The 24,686-nt window shown below is 40.9% G+C and overlaps 1 protein-coding gene across 3 annotated transcripts; it reads right to left on the bottom strand.

Moving 5' to 3' along the window:
* Positions 1-12,715: 12,715 nt before the first annotated feature.
* SRSF1 (serine and arginine rich splicing factor 1) lies at positions 12,716-24,272 on the bottom strand. Of its 3 annotated transcripts, XM_073616085.1 has the most exons (6): positions 23,790-24,267; positions 20,454-20,689; positions 18,252-18,424; positions 17,856-18,042; positions 17,381-17,476; positions 12,716-13,225 (listed from the first exon to the last, which is right to left on the bottom strand). In XM_073616085.1, the coding sequence occupies exons 1-6, from the start codon at positions 23,987-23,989 to the stop codon at positions 13,149-13,151; spliced, it is 969 nt and encodes a 322-aa protein (XP_073472186.1). In that variant the 5' UTR covers positions 23,990-24,267; the 3' UTR covers positions 12,716-13,148. The 3 variants fall into 3 exon arrangements, with proteins under 3 accessions (XP_073472186.1, XP_073472188.1, XP_073472187.1); XM_073616087.1 differs by lacking the exon at positions 17,856-18,042 and having other exon boundaries at positions 23,790-24,272; XM_073616086.1 differs by lacking the exon at positions 12,716-13,225 and having other exon boundaries at positions 17,842-18,042; positions 23,790-24,259.
* Between the last annotated feature and the right edge of the window lie 414 nt (positions 24,273-24,686).

Genomic DNA, 24,686 nt, shown 5'->3' with positions numbered 1-24,686 from the left:
GATGTTTTGGAGATGTGTGAGCTACAAAGGCACAGGAAATGTGGTCAAAATTGATGGTGAGATGAATGCAGTTTGTTATCAAAAAATACTGGAGGAACATTTGCATTCATCAGCCAGGAAGCTGCGCATGGGACGTACATGGACATTCCAACATGACAATGATCCAAAACACAAGGCCAAGTCAACCTGTCATTGGTTACAGCAGAATAAAGTTCTGGAGTGGCCATCTCAGTCTCCTGACCTCAATATCATTGAGCCACTCTGGGGAGATCTCAAATGTGCAGTTCATGCAAGACAGCCCAAGAATATTACAGGAACTGGAGGCTTTTTGCCAAAAGGAATGGGCAGCTTTATTTCTCTGAGAAGATAAAGAGCCTCATCCACAAAAGACTTCAAGCTGGCATTGATGTTAAAGGGGGCAATACGCGGTATTAAGAACTGGGGTATGTAAACTTTTGATCAGGGTCATTTGGGTAGTTTCTGTTGTCATTATGATTTAAAGAGTAAACACAGTTGATTGATAATAAATGGCTTCAACCAAAAACACTAACCATGAGTGAAAAAAATATTCTCTGAAAAATGGCCAAGAAATCATAAATTCTGCCAGGGCATGTAAATTTGAGCACCACGGTACAGTGTGCTATGCCAGGCTCTAATAGAGGGGCTGGCATTCTTTGTGTTATATGGGTAACAAACCCTTTAACTCCTTGTGCTAGGAGAAAAGTTCTACATAGATATATAATATATATATATATATATATATATATATATATATATATATATATATATATGAAAAATGTAATAAAATGTATTAAAAAACCCAAAATAAAAAATTCATCATAACCCCCATTGCCCTGCACACACCCACAAATGCAAACGTGTGCCAAGGGTAAACAATGATTGCACCACACATGTAAGGTATTGCCACAACTGTTAAGATTAACTCTAAACGGATGAGTAGTAAAGACTCTAAGGCTTAATGTACACAGGACGCTGAGGCAACCTCCTCTGAATGGATTTTTTGACAGCTTCAAACCAGCGTTTAAAAACGCCCGTTTTGCGGCGTTTGCATGCCGCGGTTGCGTCTAGGAGCATTTATTTAAGATAACATCATAGGACCCTCCCAAAGCCCAAAAAACAGTATTATTTAACTATTTCAGCCATTCTGTGAGACCAGAGTGAGTAGCAGCAGCTGAGAGAGCAGCAGTGTACTTGTGTCTACCTCAATTTCGGTGCTTTTACTATGGATCCCATATGTGAGGAAAAAAATGCTAATTTTTTAATATATTTAATTTTTAAAATGCAAATGATTAGTATATTTTTTGTTTATAAGCTGTATATGTAATTTCATTTTATTTATTTATTTTGTCTTTTTTATGCAAAATGTAATTGCAATTTTTTTAATATATTTCATTTTTAAACTGCAATTGATTATTAGAAATTTTTGTTTATTTTTTTTTTTAAAGCTGTATGTGTAATTTCATTTTTTTAAATTAATTTATTTTGTTTTTTTTATGCAAATTTTAATTGCCAGTTTTTAAATATTTTTAATTAACCCTAACCGGAAACCCTAACCCTAACTTGTTCTTCAAGGGGAAACCCTAACTATAATCCCCTAACCCTAATGGGAAACCCTAACTTGTTCTTCAAGGGGAAAACCCTAACCCCAATGGGAAACCCTAACCGGAAACCCTAACTTGTTCTTCAAGGGAAAAACCCTAACCATAACCCCCTAACCCTAATGAGAAACCCTAACCTTAACCAAAAACCGAAACGGGAAACCATAACACTTACCATAACCCTAAACTTGTTCTTTAAGGGGAAAACCCTAACCATAACGGGAAACCATAACACTTACCATAACCCTAAACTTGTTCTTCAAGGGGAAAACCCTAACCCCCTAACCCTAATGGGAAACCCTAACTTGTTCTTCAAGGGGAAAACCCTAACCAAAAACCCTAACCCTAACAGGACACCTTAACACTTACCATAACCCTAAACTTGTTCTTCAAGGGGAAAACCCTAACCATAACCCCCTAACCCTAATGGGAAACCCTAAAAACTAACCGGAAACCCTAACGGGAAACCATAACACTTACCATACACTACCATAACACTAACCGGAAACCCTAACTTGTTCTTCAAGGGGAAAACCCTAACCCTGACCGTAAACCCTAACTTGTTCTTCAAGGGGAAAACCCTAACTATAACCCCCTAACCCTAATGGGAAACCCTAACTTGTTCTTCAAGGGGAAAACCCTAACCCCAATGGGAAACCCTAACTTGTTCTTCAAGGGAAAAACCCTAACCATAACCCCCTAACCCTAATGAGAAACCCTAACCTTAACCAGAAACCGAAACGGGAAACCATAACACTTACCATAACCCTAAACTTGTTCTTTAAGGGGAAAACCCTAACCATAACGGGAAACCATAACACTTACCATAACCCTAAACTTGTTCTTCAAGGGGAAAACCCTAACCCCCTAACGGGAAACCCTAACTTGTTCTTCAAGGGGAAAACCCTAACCAGAAACCCTAACAGGAAACCTTAACACTTACCATAACCCTAAACTTGTTCTTCAAGGGGAAAATCCTAACCCCCTAACCCTAATGGGAAACCCTAACTTGTTCTTCAAGGGGAAAACCCTAACAGGAAACCTTAACACTTACCATAACCCTAAACTTGTTCTTCAAGGGGAAAACCCTAACCATAACCCCCTAATCCTAATGGGAAACCCTAACCGGAAACCCTAACGGGAAACCATAACACTTACCATAACCCTAAACTTGTTCTTCAAGGGGAAAACCCTAACCATAACCCCCTAATCCTAATGGGAAACCCTAACCGGAAACCCTAACGGGAAACCATAACACTTACCATAACCCTAAACTTGTTCTTCAACGGGAAAGCCCTAACCCTAATGGGTATCCCTAACCCTATATGAACAGAGCAAGCAATTACAAGTTTCAAAAAATTTTTTTTGTGTTTTTTCATCATTTGCTATCATTTTTAAGTTTTGTAATGTTAAAAAATAGGGCACCTGTAAGAACGCTTATAAACAAAATCGCGGCAAAACGCCGCTACCCGCGTTTAGCGTCTGAAACTTTGGCTTCTGAACTCATTTTTGCCTTCAAAGAAAAGCCTATAAACGCAACTGCCTAAAAACGACATTAAACGAACCTGTGTACATGTACACATAAGATAACATTGGATGAGTTCAGGGGCAGCTGAAAAAAGCAGCCAACTGCCTCTGAACGTCTGTTTACCAGCAGCAGTGTACATGAGGCCTTAAAGCATTGCTTATGGAGATTTTTGAGTACTGTTTTTCATGATATCACGAGCACATGCAATTTTAAGAATTGGCATGTTTGGTATCGATTTACTCGACACAACCCCATCTTTTATATTTTACCAAAAATTGGGTATTCTAAAAGTGTGTTTGCACACACTAATATGCACTTTATTATATTTTTCCTGAAAATATGCATTTGATAAAACAGTAGTGGAACTTTTTATTCTACAAAGTTTCTGCTTTCAGAGAATATATAATGTTCTAGGGGTTTTAAGTAACTTTTATGACAACAAAAAATTAGATTAGTACGTGTGCAAGAAAAATACTCTAGGGCAGATGTGGTTAAAGTAGTATTAAACCTTGCTAATTTATTACATATTATTTGCAAAAATATATTATTTTCTGTTTTTAAATGCTTCTAAATACAGTATATGTTAAGTACCTTTGTAAAACTTTCCTCATCATCATCATTCCCTGAAACTTATAGGCAGGGAGCGCAGACACGAGTAGTTGAACATAGTGTGTACTAACGATTTCCCAGCTGGGATGCATCTCTCTGTCCCACTGCACCTGTGTGTATAAGTAAAGCTGGCTATATACTGCGGATATACAAAGTCTACACACCCCTGTTAAAATGTCAGGTTTCTGTGATGTAAAAAAATGAGACAAAGATAAATAATTTCAGAACTTTTTCCACCTTTAACGTGATCTATAAACTGTACAACTCAATGGAAAAACAAACTGAAATCTTTTAGGAGAGGGGTAAAAATAAAAAACGAAAATAATGTGGTTGCATAAGTGTGCACACCCTCTTATAACTGGGGATGTAGCTGTGTTCAGAATTAGGCAATTACATTCAAGCTCATGTTAAATAGCAATCAGTACACACCTGCCATTATTTAAAGTAGGTAAACAATTTAAAAATATATATATCTTGCAAGCTACTCTAGAGAAACCTGAGACTGCAATCAGCATCAGGTATAAAGTAACCTGAGGTTACAACCTAGCGTCAGGTGTGGTATAACAATTCCTGTGAAACAAAGTGCTAAGCATTGATCACAATCCTATAATCTGTGAAAATATATAGATAGATAGTGCCATAAACAATGAAAATCAATATGGCTAAAAAATGTAACTATGAGCACGTGTGTAAAGTCACCCTCTTCTGATCAGGATTATCATCACTAGAGTCACTTTTTTTGGACAGTAATACTTATAATACCCCAATTTGCACTTTGTCTCTGTGGATTGATGAAAACTGGGAGAAAAAAATATTTTTTTGGACAGTTGATATTAAGGAATAATACTACATTTCTTTCACCGTGAGCTTGCTTGTTACACAAAAAAAATATTTTTTTTATGTTCATAGTTACAATTTTTAGCAATATTGATTTTCATTGTTTATGTCACTATATATGCATTTGTAAGGTTCAGTATCACACAGCTCTGCATTTTTTTTGTATCATTTAACCACTTAACAGCCGGCCCATAGCCGAATAACGGCTACAAGGCGCTTCGATAACTCTGGGAGGGCGTACTATGACGTCCTCTCAGAATCACGCTCCCACTGGGGCACGCCCGCAGGAGCATCCGTGACCGGACCCAGCGCATCACAGTAAATGACGGAGCGATCACATGTAAACAAACCGGCGTGATATCCGGTTCCTCTCTCTGTCCAGTGTGAGTGGAGAGGGGAGAGATTGGATGCAGCAGTGCTGTGGGCTGGATGTGTAGTGCCCACAGCGCTGCTGTTACAATTGCAGCACTCGTCCCAGCCATCCCTCTATTACTCAGCCATCAATACTCATCCATCCATGCTCAGCCACCCCTCTATTACTCATCCATCCATGCTCAGCCATCAATAGTCATCCATCCCTCCCGACATCCATACTAGGCCATCCCGCCATCAATATTCAACCATCCCTCCATCCATACTCAGCCATCAATACTCATCCATTCCTCTGTGCTCAGCCATCCCTCTGTCATACTTATCCACCAATCCATACTCATCCATCCATGCTCAGCCATCCCATCCACCCCAGCCATACTCAGCCTCTGTATGTGGCCAGGCTGTGGAAAAGTCTCACACACGTGGTAGCTCCGTACTCAGGAGTAGTAGGAGAATCTATTTTGGGGTGTGATTTTTGGTATGTACATGCTATGTGTTAGAAATATTGTATGAATGGACAACTTTGTGTTTAAAAAAAATTTCTTTCCACATTTTCCAAAAATTTGTAGAAAAAAATGAAATGTTCAAAAGACTCATTATGCCTCATAGATTATATGTTGGGGTGTTTTCTTTCCAAAATGGGGTCATTTCCATTGTCCTGGTGCTCCATGGCCTTCAAAAGTGTAAAAGATAATCAGGAAATTAGATGTGTAATTTATGCTCCAGAACGCCTAAAGGTGCTCCCTGCATGTTGGGCCTCTGTATGTGGCCACGCTGTGTAAAAGTGTCACACATGGGGTATCGCCACACTCAGGAGTAATAGCAGAATGTGTTTTGGGGTGTAATTTGTGGTATGCATATGCTGTGTGTGAGAAATAACCTGATAATATGACAATTTTGTGAAAATTTTTTTTTAAAAAATCTTGATTTTGCAAAGCATTGTGGAAAAAAATGACTTAAAAAAACTCACCATGCCTCTTACTAAATACCTTGGAATGTCTACTTTCCAAAAAGGGGTCATTTGGGGGGTATTTGTACTTTCCTGGTATGTTAGGGTCTCAAGAAATGAGATAGGCCATCACTACTTCAGGTATGATAAATTTTTTTCAGAGATTGGCACCATAGCTTGTGGACTCTAGAACTTTCACAAAGACCAAATAATATTCACTGATTTGGGTTATTTTTACCAAAGATATGTAGCAGTATAAATTTTGGCCAAAATTTATGAAGAAAAATTACTAATTTGCAAAATTTTATAACAGAAACAAAGAAAAATGCAATTTTTAACAGAATTTTCAGTCTATTTTCTTTTATAGCGCAAAAAAAAAAAAACAAGAAGTGATTAAATACCACCAAAAGAAAGCTCTATTTGTGGGGGAAAAAAGGACAAAAATTTCATACGGGTACAGTGTTGCATGACTGAGTAATTGTCATTCAAAATGTGAGAGCAACGAAAGCTGAAAATTGGTCTGTTAGGAAGGGGGTTTAAGTGGCCAGTGGGTAAGTGGTTAAAGTAGCTCTGGATTAACCCCTAATAAAGTTCAGCTGTTCTAGTAGGTCTTTCCTGACATTTCCTTAGTCACATCCTACAGCAAAAGCCATGGTCCGCAGAGAGCTTCCAAAGCATCAGAGAGATCTCATTGTTAAAAGCTACCAGTCAGGAGAAGGGTACAAAAGAATTTGCAAAGCATTAAATATACCATGGAACACAGTCACCATCAAGTAAAGAAAATATGGCACAACAGTGACATTAGCAAGAACTGGACGTCCCTCCAAAATTAATGAAAAGAGAAGAAAATTGGTCAGGGAGGCTGCCATGGGGCCTACAGCAATGTTAAAGGAGCTGCATAAATATCTGGCAAGTACAGGCTGTGGGGGTACATGTGACAACAATCTCCCGTATTCTTCATCTGTCTGGACTATGGGGTAGAGTGGCAAGACGGAAGCCTTTTCTTAGGAAAAAAAACTTTCAAGCCCGGCTAAATTTTGCAAAAACAAATCTGAAGTCTCACAAAAGCATGTGGGAAAATGTGTTATGGTCTGATAAAACCAAGGTTGAACTTTTTGACCATAATTCCAAAATATATGTTTGGCGCAAAAACAACACTGCACATCACCAAAAGAACACCATACCCACAGTGAAGCATGGTGGTGGCAGCATCATGCTTTGGGGCTGTTTTTCTTCAGCTGGAACAGGGGTCAAGGTAGAGGGAATTATGAACAGTTTCAAAGACCAGTCAATATTGGCTCAAAACCTTCAGGTTTCTGCTAGAAAGCTGAACACGAACTCCATCTTTCAGCACAATGACCCAAAGCATACATCCAAATCAACAAAGGAATGGTTTCACAGAAGATTAAAGTTTTGGAATAGCCCAGCCAAAGCCCAGACCTGATTCCAACTGAAAATCTGTGGGGTGATCTGAAGAGGGCTGTGCACAGGAGATGCCCTCACAATCTGACAGAATTTGTGTTTTTGTAAAGAGTGGACAAATATTGCCAAGTCAAGATGTGCCATGCTGATCGACTCATACCCAAAAAGACGAACTGCTGCAATAAAATCAAAAGGTGCTTCAACAAGGTATTAGTTTAAGGGTGTGCACACTTATGCAACCATATTATTTTAGTTTTTTATTTCCCTCTACCTAAATGATTTCAGTTTGTTGTTCAACGGAGTTGTACAGTTTATAGGTCACATTAAAGGTGGAAAAAATTCTGAAAGGATTTATCTTTGTCTCATTGTTTTACATCACAGGAACCTGACATTTTAATACGGGTGTGTAGACTTTTTATATCCACTGTATGCTGCGTTGAAAATCTGCCAGTCTACAGTCCAATTAGCCTGTTGGAAAATGTAGGTAGGTTTCCAAAAATGTTCTGGAGCGTTATAATTCTTTTTACTATTAATGATGTTGTTTACATGTTCTTCTAGCAGTTTAGCCATATATATGCATTTCATGCAGCCAACATATCAAGGCCCACAAGGGCATTAAAGTAAGTATGCTACAATGATGGAATAACAGGGTAAAAACTTTTCTGGTTACATTAGCTCTAAATCTGTAATAATTCCCATGAGCACTTTTGGAAATTTACAGCAAGGCATGTGCATGAAGGATGTGCTGTCCATCATTTGCAGGTGGGCAGATCTATAGCCCTTTTCATCTGTACCCTCTGTATGCTGCCTTTACATGTTGAGCACAGGGTAGAGACCTACAGGTATAGTCCTTTGGTCAGGAGCACGAACGCTGTGGTATGTTCGAAAAGACAGCACTAGTAAGAGAGGAAACAAAGTGAATGCAGTGACAATTAAAAACGATTTCCGTAATTTTCAAATGATTACAAGCAACATGGATACAAAAAAATAGAAGTAATTCAAAAGTGGGCATATGATCTTGTAATGTTTACACTTTGAATTTAATAAAACTTTAAGGCCTCATGCAGACGAGCATGCATCACCAGAATTCAGTGCATTTCTGATTGCAGCTGGTATTGGTGCTGACTGCATATACTGCTGCGGCACCAATAAATGACAGGCTGCATATCTGAGCAGTTGCACGCATACAGGGATAGATATTTGGCCCTGGACAAACCGTGTCCTGGACCACTCAACTTTCCACGTAACCACTGAGACATGTGGTTACAGCTGTACAGGCATGGCTCTCCATCATTGACTTTTACAGGGTGCTGGCAGCAGCTTACAATCACCTGTGACAAACAGGTGCAGAAATACGCCGGGTTCTCATGGTTTATGTCGCTCTGCATGAACTCTTAGGTACTGCTTCTAATTCAGAAACAAACAAGGTATCACAATTTAGGAAGTTCCTGTTAGAAATGAAACACCTGGAAAACAAGCAGACATGTTACTTCTGTACATTTCTACTTGTACTCTTATCCTGATTTTGTGCAAGGTTAATGGTCCAAGGGGCTTTAGCAGTTGGCCAAATTACATATTTCTTTTTGGGCTGTTGCTATGACAGAATTTCTGAAATGCCACGGTATGCTCTAGAACCATCCTTGCTAGATAGGACATCAGATACGCTGCAACTTTGTGAAATTTGCATGCTATTTTTTGATCCACGAACAGACGGAATACAATCCCAAAATAACTACAGAAGTAATACACATTTACTTACAATATAATAAAATTGGAGATATAAACATCAATACATCAGACTTGGCTACATTTTGCTGGGCCTACAGTCTTCTGGATTTCTGCCTTCACCCCTCCCTCTGCTTTGCCATTTACAAAGTGCAACTGCTGTGCTTTGTGAATGGCAAAGGAGAGGGAGGGAGTAAAAACATAACAGCAGAACTGAAACACTGTTCCAATGCAGCTGGAAGTACAACTCCTGCTATAAATTTTGGAACCAGCTGAGGCTTAAAAATAATTGTAAAAAACCCAGATATTAACATATGCATTAGCGGTTTTTCTATAAATTTCCACCACTAAGCCATGCTGACATACCATAATTCCCATTCTATTTTTGCTCCCAGGACCTACAGAGCCTACTCAATGCTCACACTCCTGCTTTAAGCTACCACTGCATGGTGCAGTGTGTACTCAACACAAGGCAAGGTTGCACTGACTAAATATCAAAATATATGTCTAGCCTTAAAACTGCATGAACCTGAAATAATTTTTATATTCAAAACTGTCCACAGGTGATGCTTAAAAATTCTTACATTTCATCAGTTTCGCATTCATCTTAAATAAAAGAATAGAATTATTGTTCTCATTTCAAATTGCTTGACAAATACCCGATCAGTCGTGGAACACATCGATGGTGAAAGTAAGAGGAATGTAAATGTAGGCATATTATGAAGAATTATGGAGTTCTAAATACAAGTGTGTGAACTGGATTGCCAATTGCAGTTTGGTAGACACCGATTAGCTAGTGAAAGGGCAACCTCCAGATGGAGGTCATCTCTGCATGCTTGCAATCAGTAATCTCTTTAAGACAAAAAAAGTTCTGCCCCAATTTGAATGCCAATGTACAGGAACTTAGAGACTAGTGCAAAAGAGAGATGAAACATGAGATTCTATTTAAATATGCACATCAGGAAAAAAAAAAAGATACAAAAAGGGTCTGTAAAAGGAGAAGTACAGCCAAAGCTAGTTTGGCTGTACTTCTGTGGATCACAGGAGTGCAGTTCATTTTGTACTCCTGTGACCCCTTTTTTAGCAGACAACGGGCTGAAGTCCACTCTCTGCTGATGTCAGTCGGTCCAGGCTCAGGTATCATCATCATAGTCAGGATCCACCCAGATCCCTGAACCAGCACTAGGCTCAACCTCTCAGCAGGCCGCTGAGAGCACGAGCTGGCCGCTCCTGCCCCTTCCACAGCCCAGCGCACAAGTGAGAGAGAGCCCACTGACTAACAGTCAGCATCTCTCTGCTCACGGAGCTGTGAGAACAAAGTGATCAGCGGTGTTCGATTACTTGGTTCTCGATGTTAGGGGTGCCGGGATGGGAACAGATGCAGCATCGGACCAATGACGCATCCACTTAGACAAGTATGTTAAGAAAAACCCATACATCTCTTTTTAAGTTTCAATCTTGAAGGATAAGTGTACTTATCCTGTTCGCCCTTTTTAAAGGTGAACTAACCGCTACAGAGTTACATACTTGCATCAATTCGTCAGCTACAGGCCCCAAGGACAGTTTACATCCAGCACCGCAAGTTTTCTCTAAGGCTCGATTCACATCTATGCATGTTGCTTTTGAGCGTTTTTGGAGGTTTTTTTTTCATGCTTGCCACGTTTTTGAGCAGCGTTTTTGCGGCGATTTGCGTTTTTTTTTTATTTTTTTTTACAGTCTTAAAAAAAAAAAAAAAAAAAAACAGCAAAAACGCACCAAAAACAGTGCACTTGCGTTTTTGATGCTTGTCCATTGAAATCCATTACATGCAAAACGCTGCTTTTTGCATGAAAAAAAGTCCCCGACCCTTTCCAAAAATGCAGAGAAACAAAAAGGCATTGATGTGAACATGTTCCATAGGAACCCATGTTAAAAAATTCCCGTGCATTTCTGCAAAATGCATCAAAAAACGCGCTAGTGTGAATGGAGCCTAAGACCCCTTTCACACGGAGGCTTTTTTTAGGCTAAAAAATAGCGCCTGTAAAACGGCTCCCCTGCAGTCTCAGTGTGAAAGCCCTCCGGCTTTCACACTAAGGAGATGCGCTGGCAGGACGTTAAAAAAAAAAAAAACCCCTGCAAGCAGCATCTTTGGAGCGGTATATACACCACTCCTGCCCATTGAAAATGAATGGGCACCACTGCCGAACTGAGCAGCGGCGCTTTGCAGGTCGTTTTAACCCCTTTTTGGCAGCTAGCAGGGGTTAAAAGCACCCTGCTAGCGGCCAAAAACCCCTGCAAAAACGCTGCTAAAAATAGCAGTAAAACACTGAGCGCTTTTGAAGAGCTTTCCATTAATTTCAATGGAGGGGATCATTTTTTCACTGCCCTGCCCCAGTGTGAAAGCATTCATTGATTTTAATTGAAATAGTGAGCTTTTCAGTGTGAACGCGCCTCAGTGTGAAAGGGGTCTTATACTGCATTTGCACAGTAAAGATCAAGTAAAGTACAGGTTCTGTACTGCACTGACACAGGACTGAGATGTAAACAATCCCCGGAGGCCACTGGCATTGGATTGAGCCACGTACACATCTCCAGAGAAGGGAAGGCAAATATATGTTAGTCCACTCCAAAATGTGCAAACATGATGAAGTGAACTTTAGAGAAAGTTCACTTAAAGTGTTACTAAACCCCAGGACCCTGCATTCACTATATTTGGTATCCCACAGTACATCCAACTATTTTAGTAAATATAAACTGCCAAATACCTTTTCTCATCAGCACTTAGAGCAGTCTTGTGACTTCTATCAGTGTCTGGGTAAAGTTTGTAGGAAGAGTTTTCATTCTCCCGATTGTCCTGAGGCTGCAGGACCCCTGACCTTTTGTCTGGACACTGTTGCTTGGCCCCTCGCAAAGAAAAAACCCTAGCAATACACACCAAACTAAGCACATGCAGCTTTGGCCCCAAGGCTTTGTTCTATCAGCAGATGGATTGAGGACAGTGGAAGAGGAGGATCAGAGAAGACAGGATCAAACAGCCCTTTTACACAAGACAGAGGATTAACCCCTTAGGTTCCACATTGAGTATAACAGGAATGCTTTATTGTATAGACAGACTGTTGTGGGTTTAGTAACCCTTTAAAGCTCAACTTCAGTCAGCTGGGGGAAAAAAAAAAAAAAAAATGCACCCACACTGAAAGTTACTAGATCAATTTCTACTAGAACATAGGTGAAATATGGGCCTATTCCTCAGTCCCCCCCCCCCAGTATACTCACCTTCCCAGTATGTGGGCAGGCCCCCAACATCCTAATGTACAGTGGAAGGCCACCAATGGTTCACTACACATGACAGCAATAAGGAGCGATGACTAGATGCATGGCTTCAGGTGACTGGATATACAGCAGAGGAACAAAAAAGGTGGGGGTTGTCCAGGGGGAATTACTGCATTGTGCATTTTTTTTTTCAGCTGACTCAAGTTTAGCTTTAAAACGTTATGTAGTATTGGTTTTTAGTACAGAAAACTTACCAGTGTTGTGCATTAGTATTAATGACCAGATTAAGATGATCATTAATACAGATCAACAAATATGTCAGGAGCAGAGGAAGAGCCTTACCTTTACAGAGATTAGATTTGTTATTTGAGTGTCATATTAACCAAGAAGCCACACAGAAACAAATTAACTTTTTATTAATTTATTATTCAGCAGCAAAATCCTCAAACGCCAATTGAAATCCTAGATCATTTTTTTAAAAACCCAACCCCTTCAAATTTGATATAAATTTACTAATTTCAATTCAGCCCTCCCATTATCCCTTTTAATTACCATCTATTGGTGCTGTATCCGTCCCAGGGGATGGCTCCAGCGTGCCTCTGGTCTCCTCTTTGCTTTTTAACAAAAAGAAAAAAACGTGCAACTCCTTCTGGCATCCTAAGCGCTCCACTTGTATAAAAAAAAAAAAAAAAATAAAAAAAATTTCTATAGAATAGCCAATTGGATGATTAGGAAAAAAATTCCACACGAATGGTGTTTAGATGGGGCAGGAATCCACTCCTATGTTCTTGTTATCTGATCCCGCTCCATGAATCTTGGCAATTCATCCCTATCCTATTCACTCCTTCCTATGATTTGAATCCAATGATCCACAGCTCCAGGATTGGGATCCAGTGAGCCCTCTCCAATCCAAACCTTTATAACCAGCAAAATCAAAAAAAAAAAAAAAAGAGGCAGAGTTAGATATTATCAAAACAGGTTTCTGGGAACTGATCAGTTATGTGTGCAGACTTGTAACAAAACAAAACAAAACAAAAAAAAAAAAAAAAAAAAAGTGTATGCACATATAACGATTACATTTCCCAAAAAAGTCTAATTGAATGGTTATATCATTAAAATACTAAAGAAAAGAAATCTTATTAGTTCAACTCATGACTGATACAGGCTGGTGTCACAGAAGCGCTTTTCACAATAAAATGTACATCCAATGTGTGCTTCTCCCAATTCACCATAGTGGGAACATATAGAGAAAAACCAGCATGCCACCCAAGTGTCAACAGGTGATTTGCTGTAAATACAGACTGCATTCCTGACTAAACACCTGCTTGTATGATAAAGTGCTTCCCCATAGACCCCCACCACAGACAGGAGAAGCATGGCAGTTGTAAATTTCTGACAACTGTGATAACAAAAAGCACCCATTTGACACCAACCCAGGGGGAAGGGGGGCAATTTAAATTTTCTTTAAACAAGATTTTTGTTGTGCCCACATATCAAGGAAGCACTTAAGCAGCAACAATGCTAAAAAAAAAATAATTATTATTTAGGACAGATTATGCTGCTGGCATTCCAGATGTGTCAAGCACCTGAACTCAAAGCATTGAACAGATGTAAAGAGAAAGTTGCACATCAAACCTATTTTATAGAACTACTTCAATAAACTAGCGTAATTTAATATTTGATCCTTCAGCTGTTAACACATGCAGTACCTCAAATTGTCATAGTACTAGAACATATTCAGCAGGGATTGACTGCAAAACACATGTTTAGTGTTGGTGGTTACACACACCACCTTTAAAATAAGCCAGAAATTGCTTATAAAACTAGTATTGCCTGCTATAAAGCCCATCATTAGTGCTTTCTTGGCCAATATGTTTTATTCTGGTCTATTTGCATAATCTACACAAGTGGAAAGTTCCAAAGGTTGTACAGTACTGTCATACACACCACTTTTAAAAGGTTATGTGACATGACTGCATTACCCCCATTTTAAAAAAAGAATGCCTTAAGACTTTTAACCAGTAATCTGATGTAAAATCTAATGCAAATGAACTGGCCACACAGTTAAAAATGTTTCACTATCCATCTAAAACACGAGCGAAGAGATCACAAAAACAACTAGTAGGTCCAGCTGTGTATTAAAATAAATGTACTGTAAGCAAAAAACCAGGTGGCCTATCAAGTTGCCCTTTTAGTCATTTTTTTCCCTGAGCAAGGATAACTCCATCAAACTTAAAGCAGAACTAAACGCATGAATACTTGCCTCCTGTGACGAAACACCGGCAAGCTCCCCTGGTGGCATAGGCAGTGCCCAGTTTTTTTCCCCCTGGGTCTTTAGCCATTGTAATTGCATGGACTGGGATGATAAAAATTCCTGAACTGAATGAACTACTTGGCATATGCACAGTAGTTCATTAATTGCTGCACCAATAGGTGCAGAGATTGTACAGTGAGCCGAGCATGTGTGTACGTTCTAAAGCATCTTTTGAAGAGCAACATAAGAAGCCTTCATTGCAAAACAGGCCAAGCATGTCTTTTGTAATAAAAGTCCTAACTCGGGACTAAGTTTCACTTCAAGTAGCTAAAGTTAAGAGTGATGCAGTTTTGCCTTACATAAAAACATACTACCTGGTCCCTTAACCTGTGAAGTAAAGGCACAACAATATCCTTATACATGGAAATACATCGTAAAGCACAAAGAAATTATTTAGCTTGCAGCAAACCGATTAAATGTACAGTGGAATTGTGTGTGTGAAATTATACACACACAATCTATAGCTGTATTTGGAGTAATTTGTATAGAACACCAACACTGCATAGCTAAGCAGGTGGCACTAGATGCTGCAAAGATGAAAATATATAATGTTGCCCAGCTAAGTAGCATCCCAGGTATATGAAACTTTAAGCCAATCGAACAGAGTTACAAAAAACTTTGGCAGCCAATTAAACTGTCTTTATTAGTCTGCCGAGATACTAATGTTACCCATGAGGTTTATTAAAAGTTTTAGACTCCACACCCAGCATGTTCCTCGATTGATGTACTATAGGGCCAGGAACACAGAACTCAGGCGCACACCCATTGGCAGGAGTAGAGAGCTATTAGCAATTAAAAAGGGAGACGTATGGCAAACGTCATTTTGACCCCTACTCCTATGGATCACAGGAGTGCAGTTAGTTTTGCACTCCTGTGACCGGTTTTCAGCCGACAGCATGCTAAAGCCTGCTGGCAACTGATACTCAGCCGGTCCAGACTTTTGATGGATGCCTACTTTAGTCAGGATGCACTACAGCTTCACGATTTTTGCTTCGAGATAGATCACGATTCTCTCTCGATTCTCGCGGCGTAACATCATCTTTCAGTGTATTTTTTCCAAAAAAAATTGCGTTTGAAAGACCGTTGAGCAAATACAATGTAAACATTGCAGCAATTGCCATTTTATTCCCTAGGGCAGTGATGGCGAACGTTGGCAGCCCAGATATTTTGGAACTACATTTCCCATGATGCTCAACTACAAAGCAGAGTGTATGAGCATCATGGGAAACTTAGTTCCAAATCATCTGGGGTGCCAAGGTTTGCCATCACTGCCCTAGGGTCTCTGCTAAAATATATATAAATGTTTGGGGATTCCAGGTAATTTTCTAGCAAAAAAATATTGATGGTAACTTAAGAAAGAAGTGTCAGAAAAAGATTTAGACTCTAAGTGGTTAAACTTCCTGCATTTACACATCTGGGATTTTTTGTTTACACACAAAAATGTATCCCTTTGATCTAAGGAGGAAGCATTAGTTACAATTTTCATATTAAAAACTCGGCAGACTGCCCGGATGTTTTCTTTTGACAGCTGAGTGAGCAGATAAGTCTCTCCACTTGTTGTATGAAAGAATCAGCAAACTCTGCAAAAGAGATCATCAGGGGGGGTTGAATCGAGATCACGCTTTTTTTTTTTTTTAACAATTAATTGTGCAGCTCTAGGATCCACCCAGATGCCCAGACCAGTAGCTGGCCAAGACTCTCAGCAAACCGCTGAGACTGAACCAGCCACTCCTGCCCCCTCCACAGGCCCAGCACTCCAGTAAGCACTGGAGGGGCAGAGTAGAGGGGAGAACTGAGCGATCAGTGGTCTATGGACTTGTAAAAAGCACTAAGTGGAACTTTTTTTTTTTTTAAACTTGTTTTCCATTAAAACATCTGTAACCACTTTTTCCCCACCCAAAAAAGGTACACCAGACAGGATTAAAAGAAAAAAAAAAATGCAATATCCTGATGCATAGATTACATCAGCTGTGTTGCAGAGCACAGGAAACGCATCTGTATGAAGAAGCCCCAAGACATCAAGGGGCTACAGCGAGGCGCTTAATTGAAAAGAAAGTTTTAACCTTATGTTGTGTACGCACTTGATCTTATTTTTGATGGAGCTATCCTAATAGGCAATTACCCGAAGTGGACACAAGAGGGGAAACAAGTCAGGCATCACCCAAGTTGAAGACTTACAATACTACCTAAAAGAAGCTCAAGTAGCATGTACCTCCCTCAACTCACAGGTTGCTTTTCTCTGCTGTTCCAACCCTTAAATATCAATGTGAGGTATTACAAGAATATGGCAAAGATTTTACTGTAAGATAGATTAAATAACCAAAATCTTAAAAAAAAAAAAAAAAAAAAAAAAAAAAAAAGTGTAATGAGTGGCAAAAGGAAGCGCTCCAACCTACAAGCCTATAATGAGTCGTTTTAAGTACAAAAAGAGAAAACTGCCCTTGATCAATAGTCTACAAACATCTGATTTTGAAATCTATTTAATTTGGACAAAAAAAAACAAAAAAAAAAACAAAACAAAACAAAAAAAAAAAAGGACACAATAGAAATGTTTACCAGTCACAGAGAGGACATGCAGTTAGCAGTATTGATATTATACTGTAAACAAGTTGAAAGGCCCACAAAACAAGTATCGTGGCAGACTTTATCCTACAAGCACTTTATTAGTTTAAAGAGCAATCCAAGATCTTGCTTTTATACTCATAGCATAAATTCAATACTGCCAATTTGTCTCACAATAGCACTTGGAGTCATACCATGGCCTCCATTTTTGATCTGATCCTCCTCAAGCCTCCATCTGAAAATCCTAAAATGATTGAAATGTCCTCCATAATCCATCTCTTCAGATATGTCTACAGAAAGACACATGGAAAGCAAGGTAAAACAAGACTTCCCCACAAATGAAAGGAGAAAAAAAAAAGTTAATATTTATACCACAACCACCCCAAATCCCCACCGCCACCACACATTGCAGACAACACACCACAACACTGGTGCTTCTGAAGAGAGGCTGGTCGACTTGTGAGATTATACCTAAAACTGCTAAATACGCTTTTTGGGCATGAAGGAATGGAAAAGGAAGATACTGGTGTAAGCATTAGCCTTACTATTCTAAACAGAAGGCTTAGCACTTCAAAACTTTAATAAAACAGTGAATTAAAAAAGTACTGAATAAAGTAACTGTATACAACATGAGGGGCTACAAAAAAAGCATCACTTTTATCTATGTACGGGAACGAGATCTGCTGTGACGGGGAGAGTAGCGAGGGGATCCTCGGCTTCTTCTTGGAGAGTAGCTGCGGCTGCGACTGTTGCTTCTACTACGGCTTCTGCTACGACTACGACTGCGAGAACGCGATCTTCCATAGCTTGGGCTTCTTGGACCATCGACTTTTACACGAATGTAGGCAGTTTCTCCCTATTAAACAGATAGAACCTGGGATTGAACAAGCCAAGCTTAAACAGCTATGCATTTCAGGCAAGATGAAATACTCTGAAGGTGATGGAAATCCATTGTTATTGAAGAAGCCTAGACAATCTTACCTTTAAACCCACAAGATTAAATAACCCCATTAACAATCATGCAGCAATGGTAGAAAAAAAAAAAAAGCAGACAATTATATTTACCTCATGTGACCTAAATTTAGTGTTATCCAGTTTCCGCACTGCATAGGTCATATCTTCTTTTCGCACAAACTCCACGACACCAGTACCATCTCGGTAAACATCAGCGTAACATACATCACCTGCTTCACGCATGTGATCCTTCAAGTCCTGCCAGCTTCCACTTGGAGGAAGTCCTGAAATTAAAGACAAGAGGTTAACACTGATTAAAACAAAAAAAAAAAAAAAAAAAAAAAAAAAACTTGTGAAAATGTCTAGATATCTTCCAATTGGGGAACATTACTTCTGGTGACAACCAGAACTTCCCTTAATTTCTTCCTGCTTTGGATATGGGACTGGAAGTGAAGGAAAATCTCCCAGTGGGACACAGATGGGAAAAAAAAAAAAAAAAAATATTGACATGGCTTCAACCCTACCTAACTTTTTTATTCATATGCTCAATAAATGTTTTTTGATTAAAAAAAAAAAAAAAAAAAATAATTACTAGCCTGTGTTGTATGTGCTAAAACATATATGCTAGCAAACCTCTTACTCAAATTTGCAGGAAAAAAAAGATGCTAAAATTCAGTTTGCAAGATAACTAATGAAGGGTCCATAAACTATGTGCATTGGGGGGGGGGGGGGGGGGGGTGCAGATACAGTCCAGGAAGCCAAATCCTGGGGGCACATCTCACGCAAACTTTTTATTCAAGCAAATATTTAAAGCGGAGTTCCACCCAAAAGTGGAACTTCTGCTCATCTGATTCCTCCCCCCCTCCCGTGCCACAATTGGCACCTTTCAGGGGGGAGAGGATGCAGATACCTGTATTAGACAGGTATCTGCACCCACTTCCGGGAATAGACTCCCGCGGGAGTCACGCCCCCTCTCGCACCGCTGTCTCCTGGGAAACACACAGGTCCCAGGAGATGGCGGGGACCACTTAGGACGCACAGCGCGACTCGCGCATGTGCAGTAGGGAACAGGGAAGTGAAGCCCCAACGCTTCACTTCCTTAGTCCCTCACCGAGAATGGCGGTGGCAGCAGCCGAGCTGTTGCTCGGCTGCCAACATCGCTGGACTCCAGGGCAGGTAAGTATCCGTTTAATAAAAGTCAGCAGCTGCAGTATTTGTAGCTGCTGGCTTTTAATAATTTTTTTTCAGGTGGACTCCCTCTTTAAGATGTTTTGGACAGTGTTTAAACCACTTGACTCCGAAAGGTTTACCTTCCAGACCATTTTTTGCGATAGGGCACTGTGTTGCTTTAACTGACAATTGCGCAGTCGTGCGACACTGTACCCAAATAAAATTGGTGTCCTTTTTTCCTCCCCCACAAATAGTGCTATCTTTTGGTGGTAATCACCTCTGCGGTTTTTCTTTTTTCCGCTAGAAAACAAAAAGACCGATAATTAAAAAAAAAACAAAAAACATTTTTACTTTCTGCTATAAAACATAACCAATTAAAAAAAAAAATCTAATTCATTTCATAAATTTAGGCCAACATGTATTCTGCTACATGTTTTTTGGTAAAAAAAAAAAAAAAAATCCCAATAAGTGTATACTGATTGGTTTGCGCAAAAGTTATAACGTCTACAAACTATGGGATATTTTTTTTTCTTTACTAGTAATGGCGATCAGTGACATAGCGGGACTGCGATATTACGGCAGACAAATCAGACACTTTGAGGACCCGTGACATTATTAGTGATCAGTGCTAAAAATATGTACTGTCACTGGCAGAAAAAGGGTTAACATCAGCAGCAAAGGGTTAAGTGTGTGCCTAGGTTGTGGTCATCCACTGTGAGGGGAGGAGCTTTAAACCGCTTGAAGACATGGATCAGTGTTCCTGCTTCACAAGATCCATTGCTAATGTACTTGCAGAATGACAGTCTTCTGCCAGAGCACCGAACGATCATCGGGGTCCGCAGGACACACTGAACCGGTGACGGTGCGTGCCTGCAACCTAGAAGTGCAGGATCACGCATCTATACGCATATTTTGCGTTGAATGGCCACCCTGTAGCAGTAAATTAAAAAATTAACACATTTTCCTGAGGAAAAAAAAAAAAAAAAAAAAAAAAAAACACACAACTTTGGCTTAACATATCCTAAAGGTCCCTATTTTACACTACAGCGTACAAAAGTCAGTATTTGCATACCCAATTCAAAAACTTCACTAGCACTTCTGTTGGCAAAGAAAGTTATGGCATGCATCCCATAGATTACTTACCTGATACTACCACTCTGTATTCTGAACGCCTGGATGGAGGCCCATATCTTCCACGAGGAGCTCCTCCTCCTCCACCACCACCTCCTCCTCCACCGCCGCCGCCACCTCCGCCACCACCACCGCCGCCACCACCACCCCTTCCACCAGCTCCTCTGCCACTTCTTGGAAACTCTACACGTAGACGATAGCCATCATAATCATAGCCATCTCTTCCATAAACTGCATCTTCAGCATCCCTGAAAGAAAAAATAGACTTTATTTGCATAGCTGTATTTTTATAATAAAGTGGGCTTTCACCCCAAATAAAAAACATTTTTCCCTACTGTCTCCCACATTAGGATTTTTTTTTTTTTTTTTTTTTTTTTTTAAACTTCACAGCCTTTTTATGTACCAAACATTAGACTTTCTGCAAATGCACAGAAATCCTCCCCACACATCCAAAGATATACTGCAGGACTCAAACGTGGTATGCACCAAACAAAGATGGTGGCTCCCAAAGGAGGCCAAAGCTAAAGGGGAGTGATGTGCCTCTTTAAAAGATTTTTTTTAAACAAACTAAAAAAAAAAATTGTCACGCCTGTGTAGCGTACAGGACATTCAAAGTTTTCAACATTATAATAAAACACACAAAACTTAAAAATGTAGACTAAGATTGAGAGCATACATTTTCTTATAAAAGCACTGCTAGCACACACTCACACGTTGCGAGTTTGTGCAACTGGTTCCCATAGCCGCTTTACCTTGCTATCTGGCCAATCGCAGCTTTCCATTACATACAATGCCGGTCCAGCAGTCTTGCAAAGTACACCTGTACTGTGGAGGTCTACTCACATTCCAAAACAGCAGAAAGCACCTTGCTGAGAATAAGGCCTCTTTCACTGTAGGAAAATACACATGAGCCCCATGCAGGGCAGTGTTCTGCTTGTACAGGGGAAGCACAAATGTTTCATGCATCCGTGTCAGCCGTCTCGTCTATTAGGACACAGCTACTGTGTCCCAACATTGCTTATATATGGGGACGCAGATATCACATTGGGAACAGCAGCTGTATCCATACAGCTGCTGTGTCCAAATATACAATGGGACTGCCAACACAAGGACACCTGTGCATTCCTGTGCCAGCAAAACACAGCCTGCATGAGGCACACATTTAATCCCCTGTGAACACAGTTTTTCCTTGCAGCCCTGCAGGCTGCTTTCTGGTGTTCTGGAATGTGGGCGGTCCTCCTCAATTCAACCACACTTACATAATCACCCTGTGTAAAGGATGCCTAAGGCAAGTATTTGTCCCTCCCCCTACCTAAACAAGCACTTAACATCTAGGAAGGGGATCCACTTGTAAATTTTTGCAGAAGCCCAGAGTTAGGCCTTAATTCAACACTGGTCATACATTACACAATTTTATTTTAGATTTACCACAACCATATATTGCAAGTGAAACCGAAACGCTTTCAATTTGTATGCAATCAGGCAAGCCCTTGCACTACATAGTTGAAGGTAAATCTAAAAGAAAATGAAGAAAATGGTATTATGTATGTCCAGCCTTAGCCAGTGGTTGTCAACTTATGAGCTAAAGGGGGGTCCCAAATGCAGCCCCTGACAAAGGCCCAGACATAATTTTCCATATATGTAATTACTTGAGGACTGTCAGAAACTGCCAACTTAATACAGGAAACTATGGCCAGAGTGTAAACATGCTACATTTTTGGTTGGCAATTTTCTGCAGAAGACAATATTAAACTAGGAACATCTTACATGAAGCTACTAGAGATCTATGCCATTACTCTAATCCAGAGAGCAGTGGTTCTCAACTCCTGTCCTCAGGACCCACTAACAGGCCAGGTTTGCAAGATAACTGAAATACATCACAGGTGATATCATTGGACATCAAGGTAATGCTTAAAAGAGAAGTTTGGGGTCCCCCCCCATCATACTTACCTAGGTGGATACAGCATTGGTCCGATGCCTCATCTGTCTGCCGGTGTTTCTGCACTAAGAACCGAGCGATCGAACATCACCAATGGCTCTGTTCTCACACCTCCCCGAGCAAAGAGCTGCTGACTGTCAATCAACATCACCCCACTCCTCCATGCTCACTGGAGCGCTGAGCGACCATCTCAGAGGCTGGCTGAGCGGGGTGTCAGTCCAGGCACCTGGCAGATCCTGACTTCCATTGTTGTGATGCCGCAGTGCCTGGACTGATTCCTGTGACGTCAGCAGAGAGCGGACTTCAAACCACTCTCTGCTGAAAACGGGTCACAGGAGTGCAAAACAAATAGCTTTTGTGTGACCCATAGGAGAAGCCCAGCCAAACGAGCTCAGGCTGGACTACTTTAAAGTATGGGCTGTTAGTGGGTTCTGACATCATCCAGCTGTTGAATTACAAGGCCCATCATGTCTCTGTCAGACCCCTTTCACACTGAAGTGCTTTAGCGCCTCTTATGTCTCCCCAGTGTGAAAACCCAAGTGCTTTCACACTGGGGCGGCACGCTTGCAGGATTGGGGGGGGTCCTGCAAGCAGCATCTTTGGGGCGCATGCTGCTCCCAAAGCGCCCTGCCCATTAAAAAGAATAGGCAGAGCCCCAGTATGGGCACTTTTAACCCTGTCTTTGGCCACTAACAGGGTTTAAAAGTGCCCCGTTATCGGCCAAAAAGCGTCACTAAAACAGGTAGAGCTTTACCGCTAACGCACCCCCGCCCCGGTGTGAAAGTAGCCTCAGCCTTGTAGTTCTGCAACAGCTGGAGAGCCACTGGTTGAGAACGACTGATCTAATGGATGCTGCCCACTACAGATAGTGGAGGTCCAAGAGGCACACATCATATACCAAAGGCTGCACGTTGGGTACCAGGGAACAAAGCAAGTGATTTGATCAAAATTGAGTAGAATCTCACACTAAATTGTTTTGGCATTTCACAGACTACCAGAATAAATCCTAACTGGCTAGCTGCACAGTCCTAATTCATCAATCTCAACAACAGGATATGGATCTTAAAGTGTTTTTTTTTTTCCATAATGAGCCCAATAAATTAAAAATCACGTGGCGATCCTCGTCTTAGTGCTAAAGCTTTATGAACTGAGGCTGAAGCCGTCAATATGAGAGCACGGTACAGGCACGGACGCTCAGCCATAAATCAGCCCAGCGAACAAAGACTGCACCGTTAATGCCACGCGGTCTAGTCCGCCTCCACCGCCAGGGGGCGCTACAAAACACTGCACGATCGCCGCATGTGCTCATGGCTGCACAGCCACCAAACGTGCCAGTTTGCTCCCCGAGGCAGCAGGCCAAGCACGGGAATGGTGGCACCAGAGAGCCGCCTGCCTAACCGACTATTTACCTGGGGTCCTCGAACTCCACGAAAGCAAAAGGCGGGCCTCCGCGCCGGTTCTTCAGGTCGATGTCTCGGATGGCGCCGTACTTGTAGAACACGTCCTCTATGTCCTTGGTGCGGATGTCTGGCGGCAGGTTCCCCACATAGATCCGACAGTCGTTATTACCCGCCGGCCCCCTTATCACACCACCCCCTGACAAATCCATTGGAAAGGAATGAGTTCAGAGAGGAGGCTAGATTAAAAAAAAAAAAGAAATGGCAGAAGCTAATGGCGCTTATCAGCTGCAGCCAACGGAGCAACCTAAAATGGCGACTACAAGAGCGCTCTTCCTTTCTTTGCACCGCCTCGCGCACGGATACAGCAGATGTGAGAGAATGTAACCTTCCGCGCACACGGCGCTCTGTGGAGGAGGAGACACGCCGCGATACTAGAACCTACTAAGGAGGCAGTGCACCGTGAGAAGATTATTTATGCGGGAAAGCCGAGCTTCCCTTCTGTCTCTCACACAGATTGGTCGGGGCGCTATCAGGCTGCAATGATGTCATCGGAGAAGAGTACTTCTCCTTCACCGATTGGCTGGGCTAGTCTTTGAAAACGGAAACCCGCCCCCCATCTTGCCTTGGTTTTAGCGCGCTTTGCTCTGCTCTTTGTTCTCTGATTTATTCGTGTAATGGAGGGTTTTTTTTGTATGCCATAGCAGAGATAGTTTTAGCCCCCAACCTGTCTGATGGTTTAGCCTGTGCCGTTTTATATGCAGTACAGTGTTATCTGAGGTTCAGTTTTGGAATGGATATGCTGTGAGGTAAATATGTAGATAGATATGCTGACCATTCCCTACAGCAATAGTATACTGTAAACATTTTATTTATAATGGGCCCTTGCAGGGTTATGCAGTCATGTGC

The sequence above is a fragment of the Aquarana catesbeiana genome, linkage group LG02 (assembly GCF_042186555.1).
Source record: "Aquarana catesbeiana isolate 2022-GZ linkage group LG02, ASM4218655v1, whole genome shotgun sequence".
In the NCBI taxonomy this organism is placed as follows: Eukaryota; Metazoa; Chordata; class Amphibia; order Anura; family Ranidae; genus Aquarana; species Aquarana catesbeiana.
Note: the sequence above shows the minus strand (reverse complement) of the source record. Positions and strands in the feature narration are given on the sequence as shown.